The 20,315-nt window shown below is 40.3% G+C and overlaps 1 protein-coding gene across 5 annotated transcripts in view; it reads left to right on the forward strand.

The window, feature by feature from the left end:
* Positions 1–20,315, forward strand: part of rai14 (retinoic acid induced 14) — a 60,144-nt gene that overhangs the window by 16,859 nt on the left and 22,970 nt on the right. For all 5 annotated transcript variants that reach the window (XM_077232862.1, XM_077232865.1, XM_077232866.1 and 2 more), the window contains one exon: positions 10,949–11,079. In XM_077232862.1, the coding sequence (XP_077088977.1) occupies positions 10,949–11,079 (131 nt within the window). The remainder of the gene's footprint in view (positions 1–10,948; positions 11,080–20,315) is intronic.

Here is a 20,315-nt window from a genome sequence, read left to right on the forward strand (position 1 = left end):
GCTACGCAGCGTTGAGTGAACCTATGAAAGAGAACAAGCTTTAGGGAATGACATAGTGGCCTTAACAGCTGTTGTTTATCTGCACAGACCATTTGCATGAATCTAAACCAAAGGTTTTCTCTCAGAGATCTCAGCAGTTCTATCTGGATGTCTTTTGTACAGATTTGCACTCGGACCATGCTAATGGTTAAGCCCTGAATGGATATCCAGAGCCTTCCGTTTCACCCCCTGAAGCTCTTCCTTATTCACTGGGGTTTTATCAATATGCCACATGGCTGAAAGTCTAATAATGAGATTAAGAGGGAGATTATGTCTTTAGTGTACTTTCACCCTCCTGAACTGGCATCGCTAGTGCAGGCTGGCTGGCTGGACAGATATTAAAAGCGTCATATTTCTTTCACATCATCTTTCAGATTTTATAGCAAGCAGCTTTAATGGTTTTTTTGGACTGTGTAGGTAGTTTTGAGAAGAAACTTTTTTCCCCACTTTGACCTCTGTAGAAAAAGTGCTTTTTGTTCAAATGAAAACACTCATTGATTAATATCCCAATATTCTAATAATGTGGTTTTTTTGCAGCAATTGCAGAGTTTACAATATTAGAACTCTAACTAATACAGATAAGCCAATAATATCATGTTATAGCCAATTTTGTACTATTTTGTCTCTGTACTTTTAAATGCAGTCAATTTTATACCTTACAAAATTTTAATGTACAGTTGTGGAAAATAGATTTTCATTTCAAGATTCAATAGATTTCATTAAATTATTAGTGCTTGTAATGATTAACTTTTATTAACATACACTAACATGTATAGTAATTTACTCTACCATTTAAAAATTTGAGGCCAGTAAAAATCTCATAAGAAATAAATACTTTTATTCAGCAAGATGTATTAAATTGATCAAAAGTGATATGACATTTATAATTTGATTTCCATTTCAAATAAATGCTGTTCTTTTGAACTTCCTATTGAACTTTCTATTCATTAATGAATCCTGAAAAAATTTATCACGGTTTCCACAAAAATATTAAGCAGCACAAATGTTTTCATCACTGATAATAAGAAATGTTTGAGCAGGAATTCTGCATATTAGAATGATTCCTGAATCATGTGACACTAAAGACTAGAGGAATGTCTGCTGAAAAATAAATTAAAACATTCAAATAGAAAGCAGTTATTTTGAATTGTAATAATATTTCACAACATTACTGTTTGACCTTTTTTGATCAAATAAGTGCAGGCTTGGTGAGCATATGAGACTTCTTATCTTAAAACTTGGTACTGACCCTAAATGTACGAACAGTAGTATGTTGTGAGTTCCAAGACCTTTTTGGTATGTGGGTGTAAGCCTGGGATAAGTGCAAACCTGCAACAAACTGCTGGAAATAGGAAAATTGCCATATTTTATGACATTTATTTAGCTAAAGCTAAATCTTTTAGCTTTTTATTAAGTATTTGTGGACATTGAAGCTCTTTTGGATCATGTGATTATCCACAATGTAACAATAATAATAATAAGTAATAGAGTGATTCTGAGGTTTAAACATTCTCACGCAGGAATGTTCTTTTCCGAGCATTCACCAAACTGCTCTGAGCTTATCATCTCAGGAATCCTAGAAAAAAGATGATGTCCAAATTTTAGCAGTGTGAGTGTAATCGGTCAAACTGAGAACACGCCTAGTGCCAGGCTTGAACAGAGACGAGTTTGATTAGAGGTCATAGTCCAGCCTGTTCTCAAGGTGCTCTGCTACCGCTTTCCAATTTGAGAAACCTTTAGTTTGAAAGTCAATGTCTGGTTCACATGGACGTGGTTTGTAGTGTTTGATCCATTTGACTTATGTACAGGCAGAATAGGCTGCAGTATAAGTTCAATCTTATTTTTTATTTAGCACATTTAAAAACAAACAACCATAGTTGACCAAAGTGCTTAGCAATGTCAGGATAGACAAACCAATAAACAAAACAAACACAGTAAAAAAAGAACAAACATTTAACACCAGGCCCGTTTTCTATTAATATTGTTATGCTTCTTTTGCATGCAAACCAAAGTATTGTCTCTAAAGTTGATTTAGCATGAGTGCCCAGTGTGCTGAAAATATTCAGCATGACATGTCAAGTACAATGGTCCCTTGGCCACACACCTACATTGTTTTTCCATTGGGAAAGAAAGTAAAATTATCTATATTGTTTATTTTACTTTCGGGAGGTATATTAGTGAATGAGATTATACAATGTGTGATAGAAATATGCTCTATGTCCATTGCCGCCATGTTCTGTCCTACTTAGTTTATGAACAGATAACACAAATTCAACATGAAAAACATTTGATCTGAACCACTTGTCTTGCCTCTGGTTCTAAATATTGCACGACTTAAGAGGACCGTTATCAGATAAAAGTTTAATGCTTACACTGAACGATGGGTGGAGGAAATGGTTGTGTTATGTGTCCCCGTTTTCCACTGGTTATTTAGTCCAACAGGCCCTTTTGAGATAATGTTAAGTGTTTCCTGTTTTTGCAGAGACCCACCATGACAAAAGGAGATCTCCAGCCTGTTGCTGGATGTTTCAAGTTTTTTTTATTTAGTTTGTGTAGATTTTCACATCTTTGTATAGCTGGAAAACCTTATGTTTGTTCTTTCATTCACACTTAACAGTGGATTAAACGCCTATTTATCATATTGGTTCTGGCATCAGACTGTCTGTGATGTTTGTTTTGTGCGGTCCTTTGCAATATTGGTAAAATGCCAGTCATTTAACATCCCTTCTTTGTTTTTTATGTTTGCTATTTTATTCTATGTTATATTCAGATCAGATACATGCTATGCATTCTGTTCAAGCATTGGATTATTATTTATTTTAAATTGTGCACCATTCTATTCTTCTCTCTCTCCAGAAGCTATTTTGTTCTCAGTTTAAGGATATTGATCCAAAACATACAAATTAAGTCTCTCTACAGAATATCTCAGTAGAATTCGTACAGAAATGTCATTGCCATATATAGCACACTGGTTGATACCAGTAATATTTAACATTGTCGTGTGCTTCTTTTAGCTGTTTTTTTAACTTTATTTCAAAAAGCTTGACAACAAAAAGTCACACACACACACACACACACACACGTATATATACAACAGTACATTCTGGTTCTTGAATCTGATTAGCCGAGAGCCTTTTCCAGCCATGCAATGTTCTACCACTATCACCAGCAACCCTTCAGAATGCTCATACACTGAGACTAGGGATGTTAACCGATGACCGTTTGACCGATGGTTGACCGTCTCAACGTCAACCGATCAAAGTTGTCGGTAGTCGGTTAAAAAAAAGTGACCTCTAAATTAGGCTATTATAGACAGTGGACTAAACGCTACTACAGTTAGCCATCTTATTCCAAGATATTTTTTTGTGAAGTGAACAAATCCCTCACACTTGATTTTTCATAACTCGCCTGTTTGTAGCCTACTTAATAAACCAATAAAAACATTTGGCGCGAGGTCACAGCGTTTGGGTTTGCGCTCACAAGGTTTGCGAAAAGTAAAGGCTACAGGCTAAAACACTGGAGGTTAGAGCCAGGGCAGACGACAGGATGAAGCGTGCAAAGAAACGTAGTGTGTGGGACCATTTCACCAAAAAGAATGACACAGTAAGTTACAACTTGTGTGATACAGTGCTTAAATACAGTAGTAATACTGTAGAAATACATTACATCTACATTTCAGTGGTAACAGATAAGGTGATGATGATCATCATCTTTCTTTATTATTGTTAGCACTAACGTTAAGTTACCTCAAACTAAGCGGAGTCTCTTCGGAGCTGTCATTTTCTTAAATGAGCCGCTGCAATGTTTCAAATGAGCTTCTAACGCTAGACTAACAACTTTATTTTCAACGCGATCACCTTGTACCCAAACCATTTCGAAACTAAGGAGCCATTTGTCCTCCGACTACATACAAGCTCCTCGGCGCCACGTTTGCGGGACTCATGTTTCGCGCTGTAGGGGATTTTAAAAAAGTGACGTGAGTGGAAGCGCGGCGCCGGGGCAGTGTGTGTGTGTGTGTGTGTGTGTGTGTGTGAGCGGGAGGCAGAGAGAGATGCGACAGAGTTGCGAAATTGCAGGCGCGGCTCGAAATGGCTGTTATTTAAAATAGCGTGGCATATTTTAAACTAATCGGTTAACAGGTGTGGTGCCGAATTCTGACCCCCGCCAAATTATTACCCCCCTAGAATGGTAGGTTTAGGATTAGTTGTGGGGGAGGGGTTAGGATTAGGGGTGGGGTTAGGATTAGGCAATCAGATAGTGATTTCTACGAGGGGGGTAATAATTTGGCAGGGAGTCGAAATTCGGCACAACACCGGTTTCAACCGGCTAATGAGGCTCGGGGGGTCGGTCAAGAAAATTTTTAGTTTTCGCCACCCTAACTGAGACACACACGAATACACTCTCAAGTTGTTTTTGTTAAAAGGAATGGCTGTGTTGTTCTCTGCTTTTCACCAAATCGGAGGCCCACTTGTCTTTTTATTTTCTTTCTTTTTTCTATCCGAAGCTATAGCAGCAACATTGAAAGCTCCGGTCTCCGTGTTCAGCATAAAAGCTCATGTGATTGCCGCCGACTCACCGTGCAGCACAGTTGTGCCGTGTACCAGGTGCTTTGACACGGTTAACTGACTCGTAACGTTTGCAATGGCGCACAACGTCCAGAGTATCCGAACTCGCACGGTGTAACTTACGTCCGCCTTTAGTGATTGTGATTTCGACTTTAGTAAAAGTTACATTATTGAGCCATTAGAGTGCAGCAAAGACTGTCTTTGCAAGTGAGTCAGTAAAGACTTTAATAGCCTCTTGAGACCCGGCCATTCATTTTGGCAATATGCTCCATAATCATGTCATCAGCCTGTGAGATCGGCGATACAAGATATTATCGTGTGTGGGTCACATCGCAAAGAAATATTTCACCCAAAAGGTGAGCCCGTGGATATCACACAGGCAATTTTATTTTCAATCTTTTCGCAAGAGTTACGCCGGTGAAGAAGTCTAAAACCACAGTCAATGCCCATTTAAATGCACCCTAGTACGCTGAAAACTCACAAAAATCTGCTTATTGAAATATTTGTCTCATTGTCCCGGTTTACATGCATACCAATAACCTGGCAACGCAATTAAACCACGTGTATAAGACTTTATTAATAAATCAGGTTATTTCCCGGTAGTGAGGTCAAAACATAGCCTAATCATTTGTGCATCTGACTCCCAGTATTCCATTTATGATGGCTGTTGTGATGTTAAATAAAGCATTAAAAACCAATGAGTATTTCTGTCAGATGGAAACTTACAGACATATAGTATCCTCTCATGCCTTAGATGCTGCATTTTGACTGAAATCCTACACAAGATGAGATTTTATAATTTCTTGGGCCAAGAAATGACTCTGTCTGGTTAGGCTTAAATGCACAGTAAGGACGCTTTACAGTCATATAGCATATGCACACTCCAATTAGCCCAAAGAAAGCAGGTTAATGTGTTTACATTCCGGGAGGAATTGGGGTAAGGGACAAAAATCTATCAGTTTATGCTTAAGCCATTTATGACTTTACTTCATTTACATGTGTAAGTGAAAGCAAAAACTGACCGAGCTTTTGGCATCTGATGCTGCATTAACTGTGCATTCTCTCAGAGACAAGAGATGAATCTACCTCAACATAAAATAACGGTAGCCCATATCAGCTATCTTAATTTATGGGCTTAATATTTATTTTCTGGACCATACATTAATGAGAAGAATCAATATTTCTTGTTAGACAAGTTCTTTTTTAAGTTGGTGTTTGAAGCCGCTTTTAATTTTCACAGATTACTGATCTGCGCTGTGTTCGGACTTAAAGACTATTATTAGGCCTATATGATATTAGTGATATTATTATTAATAATAATAATTTGTAATTTTATTGTTATTAGTGTCATTGAATGTTTGTTAATGTGTTATGGAAAAAACAAAACAAAATGCTGACGAACAACGATACCATTTCCATTTTGCCTTAAACAACAACTGTATAAGAATGATAGGTCTCTTTTAATAGCAACCACTGTTGACAGTTTGTAAATAGATCACCTTGCAATTCAATTTTGATGTGGGATGTAGTTTTGTAGTCCATTTTTAAACATTTTTATTGAAGTGTGCTCAATCATCATACCCGTATGTTGCTGTCGCAAGTGTGTTTATGTCATTATGAAATTAGGGAAGGCAAATTAATTGTAGGTCCTAATATTGATTTAATAATAATATTAGCCTTATTATTATTATTATTATTATAATGATGATAATTTAATACATTAATGGGAAAACAAGCCAGTTATCATCTTGATATCTTCAAAGGTATCAGCCATCGGTGATATGCCTGACTATTGTCTATACTCCATTTACATAATACTCCATATACTCAGAGGTCGACCATGATCGAGAGCCTCCTCTGTGCCATCATCCTTTCTGGGCCAAAACCAACATGTAGGGTTTTTTAATCAGTGCAAAAATGATTAACTACAGAGAAGTGTTCCAGGAAATATCTTTTTTTTATTTTTTATAACAAAATTAAACAATAAATAATTAAACGCACATTCCCAGGATGAGCCTGAGCCAATGCAATTAGGTTCAGGCAACACTTTCGCATTTTACAGCATTAACTGTGTGCTTTGTCTTTCTCCTAAGGTTCATGCCTGTATTGGAAGTGTGTGTGATTTACATGGGATGAATCTGTATTGAGCCGTAGAGAGAGACTGGAGCCCACGCCAGTACTTCCAGCAGTATATTGATGACAAGGTCATTCAAAATATATCAATGTAAAATTGTTCCCAATTCAGAACATTGAAGTCCAGTTGTCCGCTAGAGTGGACATGTTTTAAAATTTTAATAAAAAATATTTTTATTTTATTATTATTATTATTTGCAATGTGTTACCACCCCAACACAGGTCAGGTACAGAAATTGATCAAGGAATCAAATGTAAAATAACACTGCATTTAATCTTCACTATATAAATTTGATAAAGATTAATCCTTATTCAAGTTACAAAAATTATTCAGTCAGGAGCAGTGAGGGATTCCTTTGTTTTTAATGTTGATCAAATAACAAAAGACAGACATCAGCAGTAATATTCTGCTGCTGACACTTACACATAATGCTCTTTTTTGACTTTTTAAGTTCAATTAAGGCAACCGGCTATGTTTACCAGGATACTTGCCAAGACAGGCAGGTTGACATTTTTGTGTAAATTATCCATTTAAACGCAAGAAGACTTGCTTTCTTGTTCTCTCGCTGTCTGAGAAGACTTTCCATGTGCATGCTTCAGATGAGTGCGCACAGAAAACTTCTCACACAGCACACACAAGTTCTCTTTCGGGTCTTCTTGCGCTTGAATATTTAAATTGGCAAGACTTAAAAGGGACCCTTTCGTCAACTGCCCCGAGCGTCCCGGGCCATTGGGCAGTCCTTATTGTCGAGCCCTGCCCAGCGCTTTCATTATTGTTCTGAGCCTGTTTGAATTCTCACTGAGTGCCTGTTTAAACGCAGAAGGCAGTGTGTGCTGTACTGTGTGTTCATTCTCACCTGCGCTCGCCTCTATCAACACCTGGGTGATGACGGCGTAAATGACTGCTCATATCAGAGCATGCGGCACTCGCATGAACAAAGTTTACTCATCGTTTTGTCCAACACATGAGGAACAAGGATGTCAGCAACAGAATTACAAAATAACAGTTGATTGATTATAGCTACTCGCGTGAAGCGCATTCGAAACGCATTTCATCGACAGAAACATACATTAGCAGAACTCGGTCTGTTTTTTATTTTCTTCGACAAACCATATTATTGATGCAACGTCAGATTTTAGATTAACCGCAGTGCAAGTGTGTTCCGAACCGTGGGAGGAGAAGGGTACGGTTCGGATAATTTTCGATTTATTTTTTATAACCAAAAACTTTTACACCCCTAGTGTACTTTTTTTTTTTTTGTTAATTCAGTTTGCAAAATGTCATGTGGTTCGACTCCCCAAAAACGTTGACATTGAATGGTTTTATATGGTTTTAAAATATATTGAATAAATTGAAACTTTTCTTATGCAAAACCATTTGACCAACATGAATACAAATAGTACATTAATAAGAACAACACACACATATTAAACTAGATGTTCGTTTTTTTTTTATTGTGGAAACACTCTTATATGTCATTGAATAACCCAGTAATCCAAAACTCTGCATTGGTGTGGCAGTATAGATGCGATGTGTCATGTACACAGTTTTTTTTAACTGTTCATTTACGTATTTCTTTTATGTAAAAAACAGTTTGTTAATAAACGTTTTTCTGTTCACTTTCTTTTCAACTTTTCTGGTCTGGTTTTTCTGTAATTGTTCTTACTAAATAGAAAATAGAAAGAACATGTACCTCAGAATAAAATTATCCTGATTTTTCTCCACCATCAGAGGGAATATTAAAGACCTATATTTTTTTTGTTCTGGAATAATACCCTGGGAAGGCCAGAAGGCTAATTCTTTACAAATGTTTATTTATTCATTTTTTACAAAAGATTTACATTTGTTTCATGAGTTGACTTAAAATAGCATCAGCTGATTGCAGATTGTAGGCCAAAGTCAAACAGCTCCCAAAATAGTGCAGTGTTTACTGTGGCTCGTGTAATATTACACTGCATTTTAAAAATAGTGTCAGACTTAAGTAGTGGCCTCTGTGTTTCCCCGGCTGACCTCTGCGGTCTGCTTTCAGCTCACTGCCTAGATTACATTTAGAGGAATTGAATTTTGGTTTGTTCAGAACTCTTCAACTTTTTAGTATCTGTGAACTTCTAAGAATGATTTATTTTCTTGCATTGATAATTTCAAAGGGGTCTTCAAACAATTACTCTGTTTTGCAATGTTCAGCAATTGGGCATTGTTTCACTGTTATGCACAGCTACAAAGACACATTTTAACTAGATTTGTCTGCATTCTCAGTTGTGAATAATACGCCCTCTTTAGGAAATCAGTTTTTTGTGGATTCTGAGAGGTTTCAGAAGAACTGGAAGGAAATAATGTGATTCATGCCACAGGCGGTTCATTTACCTTGAGATGCCTCTAAATTGCAGGTGAAATTCAAGTGACTTCATCCATTTTTTTCATATAATTGCTTTACTTTTGCCTTGACTGATTTTGATAGAAATTGTTCCTTTGTATAGATCCGCAATTGTCAGCATATATAATAGGGAGAAAAAAAAAAGAACAATTAGCACAACAATTCCACAATGCAATTATACAGTATATAAATGTCTGGAGCAGCCCGTGCAAATGATTTTCAATGCATTTTTCTGCATTGCTAGCCCTCATTTGAATCATATAACTTCATTCAGGTACAAAGACTGATCCTGTAGTTTGTGGTGTCATTGCATCAATCATTTTGTCATGCTCAAAGTTTGAAGGAGGCGTCTCTTTTAGTCCTTTCAGTTATTTTAGTTTCTTTTTATTTTACTCCCCTTTTAGTCATACTAAAAGCAGCTTCTGTGATTGATCCAATCCCTCTTTTGACTTTCTCCACTCAACCTCTCTTTGAGTGTGTAAAAGCTCTCTCAACATGCTCTCTCATTTGTCCAAAGGCTAGTAACTCATGTTCTTTGAGTTTGAATTATAAGTACACATTTTTCAAAGGTCATGGGTGAAGACAAATGGGCAAAGCTGATTGATTGCCATTATGGTATTCTAGAGAGAGAAAAAAATGTTGTTAGCTGATATTAATCCTGAACTTGAAATATTTGTTCTTATAAAAAATTAAAAATTTAATTTAACAGTTACAAGACCAAATTTGCTTCACCTACTAAAGCGAAAAAAAAGTGGTGTTTAAAAGCTCCCAAAAACCTTATTTTATGGTGGTGTAAAGATATGGCTTTGTGAGAATGCTTGCAAAGATGCACATTTTTGTTTTTTATTATTATAAGTCCCTTGTTACTGTCATAGTTCCAATCTTTATCATATAGGCTAAATACAGTGGAGCCCAAAAGTCTGAGACCAACCTCAAAATGTTTGTCTTTTTGTCTTTTTTTTCTCATTACAAATTATCAGGACTGGGCTGACAATATCGATTTATCAGTTTGAATGGATCTTTTAGAAAAACCGATACCATTTCTTAAGTCCCAAAATTTTTATTTTTGTCTGTGCTGTTTTCTGTTGATGTGTGATCCCAAGAGGAATTTAGTAACTATAGAAATGAGAACTGAACTGAGTTGAAAGGAAACATAGGAACATGAACAAAAACACAATGAAACATAACATAACCCTGTATCGTTTACATTTGAGAAAGTTTTTTTTCCTTAAGAAAAATGTAAATGTACTGTAACTGATATATATCCAAATGAATTGATATTACAATCCAATCCAATCGAGAGCGAGTGAATCTCAATAATAATTTGTATCCCTTTAATAGCAGACCTTGAGCTCAAGTTTGTTATTAAATTTGATTTAGTGACAGAAATAGTGAAAATAGTGTTAAATATTTTTTTCTTTGTTTAAAAATTTTCAAAATATCTGTTTAGTTACGTTTTCATCGACTTTTAGTTTTTCTCTTCAGTCACATTTCTTCTATTTTCCCGCCACAATTTGTGACCAAGGACATTCGCTAATAATCACACTCGTTTTTATTCTGTTCATCATTAACCTCTGTATTTAAGTTCCTTTTAAGTTCTCATTCATTGTTTGGTTTTGTAAGTGTGTGCGTGTTACATGTTGGTAAGTTGCTTTTGCTATCTTAGTTTCCTTTGCTTTGTTTAACAAACTGAACTTTGATTTATATCTACCTTCGTCATCCTTTGGACCTAATACGTTACACACATATTGTCAAAAGATTCAATAGTCTTTGTCAAGCTGATCTTGCTGTACTTTTATCTGTGAGCTGTTTTTAAATGTTTCCAAAAATTTTTAGGCCCATGAATGGAACAAGAACGATGAGCGTCTCCTCAGTGCAGTGGAGCATGGAGAGGCAGATAAAGTCACCACCCTCCTGTCGAAGAAAGGAGCCTGTCCCACCAAGCTAGACAGTGAGGGCAAGTCTGCGTGAGTACTGGACACTGAGGTTGCTCTCATTCCTATTTGATTTAGACATTGACTTCTCTAATTGTAACTTCAGAAGTGTTTCTATAAAATTTCTAGACTGTTTTCTGCGATACACTTGAGATGTGCATATTAAATTGATTGCATGATGGTGTTTATACTCCATCTGAGGGAGATATTTGAGTTGTGGTTTTTTATGCATCCATTCTTCAGGTCGTTTATTTAGCAGTAGAAATTATAACCAACCCCCACTCAAATAAATTTAGTCCGTCATTCATCCCATCAGCATTTTGTTTCATAGCATTTATATCAGTCTTTATTTTCCCGTATTTACCATAGGCACATAGATCTTCAGATGTGGATGCTTGATTTGTTTATGTTAGTCATACAGTTTTAAAATGATGTGTGAGGCACATTTGAATCAACAATGACTGTAAAACCTGTAAAAACTGATGTCAGAGCTCAGCTTTTCTGACTTTTCCATACTTCTAAGCTTTAGAAGTCATATAAAGAACACTTAAATATATGTTATACTAGTTCAAAGAAGTTTGAATGCTTTGTTTCGTTGTCTTGGCAGAGATATTGTAAATCATTTTTTTTTAATTGGAGCCTGAACCTGAATAATTACATGCTTGTGTCTACATTTTCGGGGGGAAATATACATGTTTTGAAATGATGTGGACAGATTTGTTGTGTTTGTAGGAATAACAGGAAGTTCAAATCCACCATAAAGGATTTAAAAATCTTAACAAAATATTTTAACTAGTCGTGGCCAAAACTTTTGCCAGTGAAATAATTTTGGTGTTTCGCAAAGTTTGTTGTTTCAGTTGTTGTGGTGTTGTCACATTGTCTCTAGATTATTTGTATTTGGCCCTTCCTAATTTAATTTTAATTTGGTAATTCCTATTTAAATCATCAAACTTATTCAATTTATTTACAATTTAACAAAAATTACATGTTTAGGGCCCTATGAAAAAACGAACTTTTATTTTGACGTGTTGCCCTGGAGATATTTGAGTTCCCTTTCGAGAGGTCTCTCCTATTGCGTAAGTAGCTTACGCTATGGGAAAACTCCTTTTCTTGAGAATATTGAAGTCTTTATGTAAAACGCATTGCAGCTGCACAGCAGACAGCAATGAGCGAAGGAGCTCGGTCATTGGCTGTGCTGCGGCAACTTGCTCGAACCAATGACGGGGCGACTCTGAATGCGCGGCCAATGAGCGCGCCTTGCGCCCGCGCGCGTCAGAGCCCGCCAAGATGGGCGTGGCCATCCTACAGCGAACACCTTCTTCGCTGAATCCTCCGGATTATTGAAAGCCTTCGCCGCCGTGGAAAAGCATACCAGCGGGATTGCTACGAGGACGTCGGCATCTTCAGCCGCCTTCGAACGCCATCCTACTGAGCCATCCGGCGCGCTACACGCTACACGCAAGTATTTACATCTGTTCGCCCCGCGACATTTGTAAAAGATCAAATTTCTGAGGCGTTGTTTCAAATGCCTTCCTGCGCGTCGTGCAGAGACCTTCTTCCGGACTGGGATCGTCACATCATCTGCGCTCGCTGCCTGGGCCGGGACCACGCAGAAGCTGCTTTGACCAAGGGCGGATGCCCGGAATGTGACGACCTGGGTCTCTCCGCACTGCGGGCTCGCTTCGCCGCTTTCGCTGCGAGCGAGCCCATCGCCGACACCCCTCTGTTTGAGCCGCGTGTTAAGAAAAAGCGCCGCAAAAAGATTATTTTTCTGCCTGTGTCACTAAGGGTTCATATGTCCACAAAGTGTGCATTCCCAGATACTGTCAAAACAGTGCCAAATTCATTCCCAGCTCAGGCGGCACGCCCCATGAATGTAGATCACGTGCCTACGGTCACGTACGCACCACTACACACAAGCACTGTTCACACAGTTATGAATTCATCCCCAGTAAAAGCGGGAAACATTATAAAAGTGATGCGTGTGCCTACCACTGTCTATGCACTCCCACTTATAAACACTGTCCCTACAGTGTCAAACACAACCCCAGCTCAGGCTGCGAGTCTTACAGACATAGCGCGTGCTGTTGTAATCACACACGCGCCCATTTACTCAGCTGCTACGAGCTCAGACGATTCGCTGGCCGGGTCCCTACGTCACAGCGGCCCGCCCCTAGCCTGTATTCAGCCCATATCTGTACACGCAGCGGCATGGGAAAACATTCCAGATATGCCGAAATGGGTGTTGAATATAATAAAGCACGGATACTCGCTCCAGTTCGCTCGTAGACCACCACGTTTTACAACTGTGGTAGAAACGAAAGTGAGAAAGGAGTGTTCGCATTTTCTACGCACCGAGGTGCGCAAATTAATAGAAAAGGGGGCTGTGGAAACTGTTTCCCCCTCTATGAGCGGGGCAGGTTTTTACAGCCGCTATTTTCTCGTCCCGAAAAAGGATGGCGGTCTCCGCCCCATCCTAGATCTCAGACACCTGAACAAAGCACTAATGATTCGCTCGTTCAGAATGTTAACAACCAAACATATCCTCGCGCAAGTACGCCCAGGAGATTGGTTTCTCTCAGTGGATCTGAAAGATGCTTACTTTCACATTACAATAGCCCCTCATCACAGGCCTTTTCTGAGATTCGCATTCGAGGGACAGTCTTACCAGTACACAGTACTTCCGTTCGGCCTGTCCCTGGCTCCCCGTACATTCACGAAATGTATGGATGCAGCACTTTCCCCCCTGAGACGAAGGGGAGTGCGAATACTGAATTATCTCGACGATTGGCTGGTCCTAGCACAATCAGAGAGTCAGTTAATAACGCACAGATCTTGGATTATCAGCCATCTAGAATGCCTGGGTCTAAGAATCAATTTTGCTAAAAGTATACTATCTCCCAGCCAGAAGATTTCTTTCCTGGGAATAGTTCTAGACTCGATGCAAATGACAGCTCGTCTCTCATCAGAGCGCGCGCTCACCATCCGGCGCCTTGCAACATCTTTCAGGGCGTGCGTGCGCCCCCCCGTCAAGCGGTTTCAGAGAATGCTGGGTCTCATGGCCTCAGCATCGGCCGTACTACAGCTAGGATTGTTGCATTATGCGTCCTCTCCAACGCTGGCTCAAGAGCCGCGTCCCTACTCACGCGTGGCGTTCGGGCCACCTTTTAATCAGAGCGAACCACGGCTGTATAAAAGCCCTGACACACTGGGAAGCCGCCGACTGGTACCAGTCAGGCGTGAGTCTGGGTGTGAACACAAGGAGAAAGATGATCACAACAGATGCCTCCAAAATAGGGCGGGGGGCCCTTTACGAGGGCAGGCCTGTCTCCGGCTTTTGGTCAAACCCGGAGAAGCGCCTACACATAAACTGTCTGGAGATGAAAGCGGTCTCTTTGGCTCTCAGAGCCCTGCTTCCACATCTAAAAAACGAACACTTCCTGGTCCGAACGGACAACATGACGGTAGTGTCGTACATAAACCGCCAGGGTGGACTCAGGTCGAGCTCCATGCATTCAATGGCCAGGAGACTCATCTTATGGTCCCAGCACAACTTGCGCTCGCTGAGAGCAGCGCATGTGCCAGGCGCGCTGAACCAAGGGGCAGACAAGCTATCCAGAGACAAGATTCTCCCAGGAGAATGGGCTCTCAACCCGCTGACGATTCAGCGGTTATGGAAAATCTTTGGCGAGGCGGAGGTCGACCTCTTCGCCTCCAAGGAGAATGTACACTGCTCCCTTTTCTTCACGAAAAGCACGGACACGCTCGCCCAGAGCTGGCCGAGCCGCCCCTTATATGCTTTTCCCCCGATCGGGATGCTGCCACAGGTCATCAGTCGGGTCAGAGAGGAGAAAAACGCAGTGCTCCTGATAGCCCCACTCTGGAAGAACCAAACATGGTTTCCAGAATTGATGCAAATGCAATCTGCACCACGGCCGATTCCACTGAGGCCAGACCTCCTCAGTCAGGCCAGCGGGATGATATTTCATCCCCGCCCCGATCTGTGGGCCCTTCATGCATGGCCCCTCAACGGGTTCCCAGGAACCTAACGAGTGGAGCGCTAAAAACCATCGCTGAGGCGCGGGCGCCCTCCACGAGACGCTTATATGCCCAGAAATGGAAAGTGTTCAGTGACTGGTGTAACGCCGAGGGCCTGAACCCTGAAACATGCGAGATTACGAACGTACTCGCTTTTCTACAAGGGCTTCTGGAGGCAGGCCGCTCACCCTCCACGCTCAAAGTATATGTGGCGGCCATTACAGCGTCACACGACCCTGTGATGGAACGTCCATTGCGAAGAAACGACCTAATTATTCGTTTCCTAAGGGGCGCTAGGAGGATGAACCCTTCACGCCCCCCCTCAATGCCGATCTGGGACCTAGCTACTGTCCTAGACGCCCTTAAAGGGCCCCCGTTCGAACCACTCCGAACCGTGCACCTTAAGCAGCTCTCGCTCAAAACTGCGCTCTTGCTGGCACTCGTCTCGGTCAAGAGAGTGGGCGATCTGCACGCGCTTTCGGCAAGCGCTGCCTGCTTGGAATTCGGACCTAACGACTGCAGGGTCGTCCTTAGGCCAAAACATGGGTATATTCCTAAAGTGCTCACCACTCCATTCAGAGCACAGGTTATCTCCCTAACTGCGCTATCGTCTCCAGCAGACGAACACGACACTAACCTACTCTGCCCCGTTAGGGCTCTCAGAGTGTATTTGGAGCGTTCTGCCCCATTCAGACAGACAGAACAACTGTTTGTATGCTTTGGCGGCCGTAAGAAGGGTTCCGCCGTTTCAAAGCAGAGAATCTCTCACTGGATAGTTGAGGCTATAGCTCTGGCTTATGAAGCCAAGGGACTTCAATGCCCCTGGGGAGTCAAAGCACACTCCACCAGGAGTGTGGCTTCTTCCTGGGCGTGGTCGAGCGGGATACCGATCGATGATATTTGTGCGGCGGCAGGCTGGGCCTCACGGTCCACATTTATCAGGTTTTACAACCTACAGGTCCCGACATTGCATTCCAATGTACTATCAGCATGATGCTAGTAGAACTATGAGTTCGTATCTAGATTATGTATGTGCTTGTGTCACACTGAGCGCCTTCTGGCCGCTCTTTACTTTTTTCCCCACATATAAAGCTCGCCTCTGGCGGCTAGTTGGATGATAACTTTGCTTTTTAGCTCAGGCACCTGCCTCTGGCTATCATAAGGCGAAGTTCAGCACGCACAGTGTTTTGCATGGTGTTCCCATAGCGTAAGCTACTTACACAATAGGAGAGACCTCTCGAAAGGGAATCGACTCGGTTACTATTGTAACCTCGGTTGCCTGAGAGGAGGGAACGAGTATTGCGTAAGCGGCCGTGCTTGTGCTTGGTTAGTTCGCTTCAGTCGTTTTAACCTAAAGAACTCTCATGACGGGGCGCCCAATATATAGCTCTTGGCCACGCCCATCTTGGCGGGCTCTGACGCGCGCGGGCGCGAGGCGTGCTCATTGGTCGCGCATTCAGAGTCGCCCCGTCATTGGTTCGAGCAAGTTGCCGCAGCACAGCCAATGACCGAGCTCCTTCGCTCATTGCTGTCTGCTGTGCAGCTGCAATGCGTTTTACATAAATACTTCAATATTCTCGAGAAAAGGAGTTTTCCCATAGCGTAAGCTACTTACGCAATACTCGTTCCCTCCTCTCAGGGAACCGAGGTTACGTTAGTAACCGAGTCGTTTCTGTGTGTTTATGATATGACGATAACTTTTCTCAGTTGAAGCTTTAAAAAGCTCATGAAGTGACTAAGCGGCTCTGGAGATGATGTTTATGCCATCATATCGTCATAATGATGCGGCTGAGGCTGAAAACAGCACAAGAGTCACGCGTGCTCCAGTGTGTGTGTGTGTGTGTGTGGTAAATGAAATCACGCGTCTGCACCATTCATTTAGAGACACGCAGGATTCATATTTAAATAGTCTTTTTGCGGTTTGAAATTCGATTTGATTTGTGCTGACCTGCTTTTTATTAATTAATCAAGAAGTTGACAAATTCCGTGACATTCCGCTTTATACAGTAAATTCCGTTTTTATGACTGGATTCCGCGATTCGGTCCGTGTTTTCTGCATCGCGGACATCACAGGACCCTATTATATTGAGGTGTTTTGCAACTTCAGTGTAGTAATTTATTGGCCAGGCCGATAATCGGTCGACCCCTAAAACGAAGTTTAAAATATGTATGCAGCGATATACTGCAAGCGAACATCTTATGCCGCCCACACTGCTAAGAACAGCTTTTAGATTAATATATAAACATGGGCTGTGCGCTTTCCTCTCAGTAACAAAATAAACACCACAAAATTGATAAAACCGCAAGCCTTTTTTTAACAAAGCATAAGGACATCATCTGATTATAGCAACATGGATATGTTTGCTCGAGCTCTACAATTCAGCAGTCTGTCATGTCACCTTTATTTATATAGCACTTTATTCAATAGATTGCTTAAAATCAAGCAGCTTTACCATATTAAACTTGAAAAAGTTTGTCAGTGTCTCATTTCATTAGAAGTTCAACTTTATTTTCTACTAAAAAGCAACTCCTCCATTGTGTTCATGTTTTCACTCGTGGATGTCTGACCTCGACCAGGAGAAATTAACCGGAAAAGATTTCCATGTGAAAAAATATGGAGCCTCCGTGCATACCCCTACCTGTTACGTAATCGCCACGGATCAATGGTAGTACAAAGGTGTTGACTAGTCGTAGCAAACTTTTCTGGAAAGTTCGCTTTGGCAAGCAGTTTCAACTCCCAACATGAACTCCAAACGAAGTTCGTTTTGGCCTGATTGTGTTCGAGATGATGTCACATCAGTTCGTTCTTCGATTACGCTTGAAGTATATCGGGACCTTTAAATAGAAATTTTGGATCCATGGTCAGGTGGATCTTAATCCCATAGAGAACCTGTGGTCAATCCTTAAAAGGCAAGTGGCCTTGCAGAAGCTAACAAATTGTGATCAACTCCAAGCACTAATAAGGCAAGAATGGATCGCCATCTGTCAGGATTTGGCTCAGAAGCTGATATCCAGCATGCCAGAGCAAATTGCAGAGGTTATGAAGAAGGATCAATGCAGCACATATTAACTCGTTGCATATATTGAATGTTTTTGCCAATAAAATCCTTTTTGGTTGGCCATGACTGTAGGTTTGCTAGGTGGTTGCTGGTGTTTTCTGGGTGAGAAGAATACTCTCTCTCATGTTAGATGCAGTTAAATGTAATTATAACATATGCGCAACCTTAAAACATCAGCCATAAAGAAAGTATAGCAACATTCCTTTGAGTAGCACAGCAGATAAGACAAGTAATGAATGATGAGATGGATGAATGAGCTCCAGTGAATGCAGAGAGATGAGCTTGCTCTCTTCACTCTGCAAGTAATGAACTCAGACACTGCCGACCTCAATGCATCTCTAGTGTCCTGCGTTAGGGCGGCTTGAGCCGAAGTGCTCTCATAGGCTCACAATAAATCCTTATCTTATTTGAAAAGTTCATTGTGTTCGAGTGCTTGCGCTCCAAAGGGTTCACGGGCCAGAGAGGCACATGTAGAACACAAAGCCTCGCTGTATTTCCAAACGGTCACAGTTGCTATGGAGATATAATTTCCTTATAACGAAGGAGTCAGACATGAGTCCAGTGCGATTTGGTAATCATATGCTCTGGTGACCATGTCATTTACCTTGAAAAGCACTGCGAGAGAGCACTTGATAATATTAATTACAAAACACAAGAGAAATGCTGCAGCAAATGTTAGCTCTTCTTTCAGGGTTAAAAGAAACAGAATCTCCCCTGTCTTGTGGAGAATGCAGAGTGACTGAACATTTAATTGACTTTAATTAAATTTAAGGACACCATGTGATTAGGCTTCATAATTCCCTATAATTTAAAACTTTCTTTAGTAAGAAAGTTGTTCATATTTTTTAAAGACCGCTTAAATAAGCATATTTAAGTTAAAAAATTCTGTTTTTTGTTTTTTCAAATCTGTAAGACTTGAAACGTTTTTTGTCTATACAATAGAAGTCAAAGGTGACCAAATTTTTACCAACAAATTTCAAAATATCATCTTTTGTGTTCCAGGAAAGAAAGTCATATAGCCTAGGTGATGACTTACTTTCTTCTGTGGAACACAAAAAATGGTGACAGAATTGTCGTTTTAGTGTTAACCATCCCTTTAAATGTTGTTTCAGTCCAATTTAAAAATTACTATGATGTGTGTCACTTTAACTCTACCAAAACAGGGTAGTTTTTTGTGAACCTACCTTTAATAGCATTAGAGATATATTTATTGTGCTTATTTGTTCATTTAAAGGTCAGAACCATGTAGCTGTCACAAGTAACATAATCATCAAAGTTATTATTTGGGCATATTGCATAGCTTTAGTTGTTAGCTTTATTACTGCCCAAAAGAGAGATCCCAGTGCATCTTGATCTTTATCCTCCAGAAGGGTTTAATCATTTTCATATTAATTTTTGTTTTTGCTGAAGTTTGTCCTCTAAAGGGCCAATTAATAATGAGATGGTAGATATCAAACCAGTGGGTTTCAGTGGAAGTTATTTTTTAAGTGCACTGAACTTTTTAATCACATGAAAAATGTAAACTTTTCTCCATTATTCTGTGCCCTTAGGTCAGAGATTTCATGACTAATAAAGGATTTAAAGGAATAGTTCACCAAAACATAAGCAATCATTAGCTGGGTTTCCAACCATGTATTTTAATGTGAGTGTTGGAATATAATAATACAAATTGTTTTCAATTTGGGTCAGTATTGGATGAAAGCACCAAGATGCAAATAACATCTCCAAAATATGCATAAAAACATACAAATCCGTAAAAAAATTTTGGGGTCCTTTTTTTTTTTTTTTTAAGGGGTCATCGGGTGCCCATTTTCCACAAGTTGGTATGATTCTTTAGGGTCATCATGTAAAGTTTGTTACATACTTTGGTTAAAATTCCTCAATGGTTGTGTAAAACAACACCCTTTTACCTCCTGAAGAACAGCTGTGTTCACAGCAACCCATTTTAGTGCATGTCTCTTTAAACGATAATGATAATGAGCAACTGCTCACCCCACCCCTTTCTTCCGTGGGGCGTGTCACACAAGACACAAAGTGCTGCCTTGGCAACCTGCCTTGGTGGACAGTATATAAATGGCTGAGGGCGGAAAGATACTAATACGGGACAGTCCATCAGTGGTCGTGAGTGGAGCATGAGCAATATGACATCATATTGCTCAGAACATCCAAACA

This window comes from Siphateles boraxobius, unplaced genomic scaffold, assembly GCF_051911475.1.
Source record: "Siphateles boraxobius isolate OS27281-9 unplaced genomic scaffold, OSU_SipBor_1 18, whole genome shotgun sequence".
NCBI lineage: Eukaryota > Metazoa > Chordata > Actinopteri > Cypriniformes > Leuciscidae > Siphateles > Siphateles boraxobius.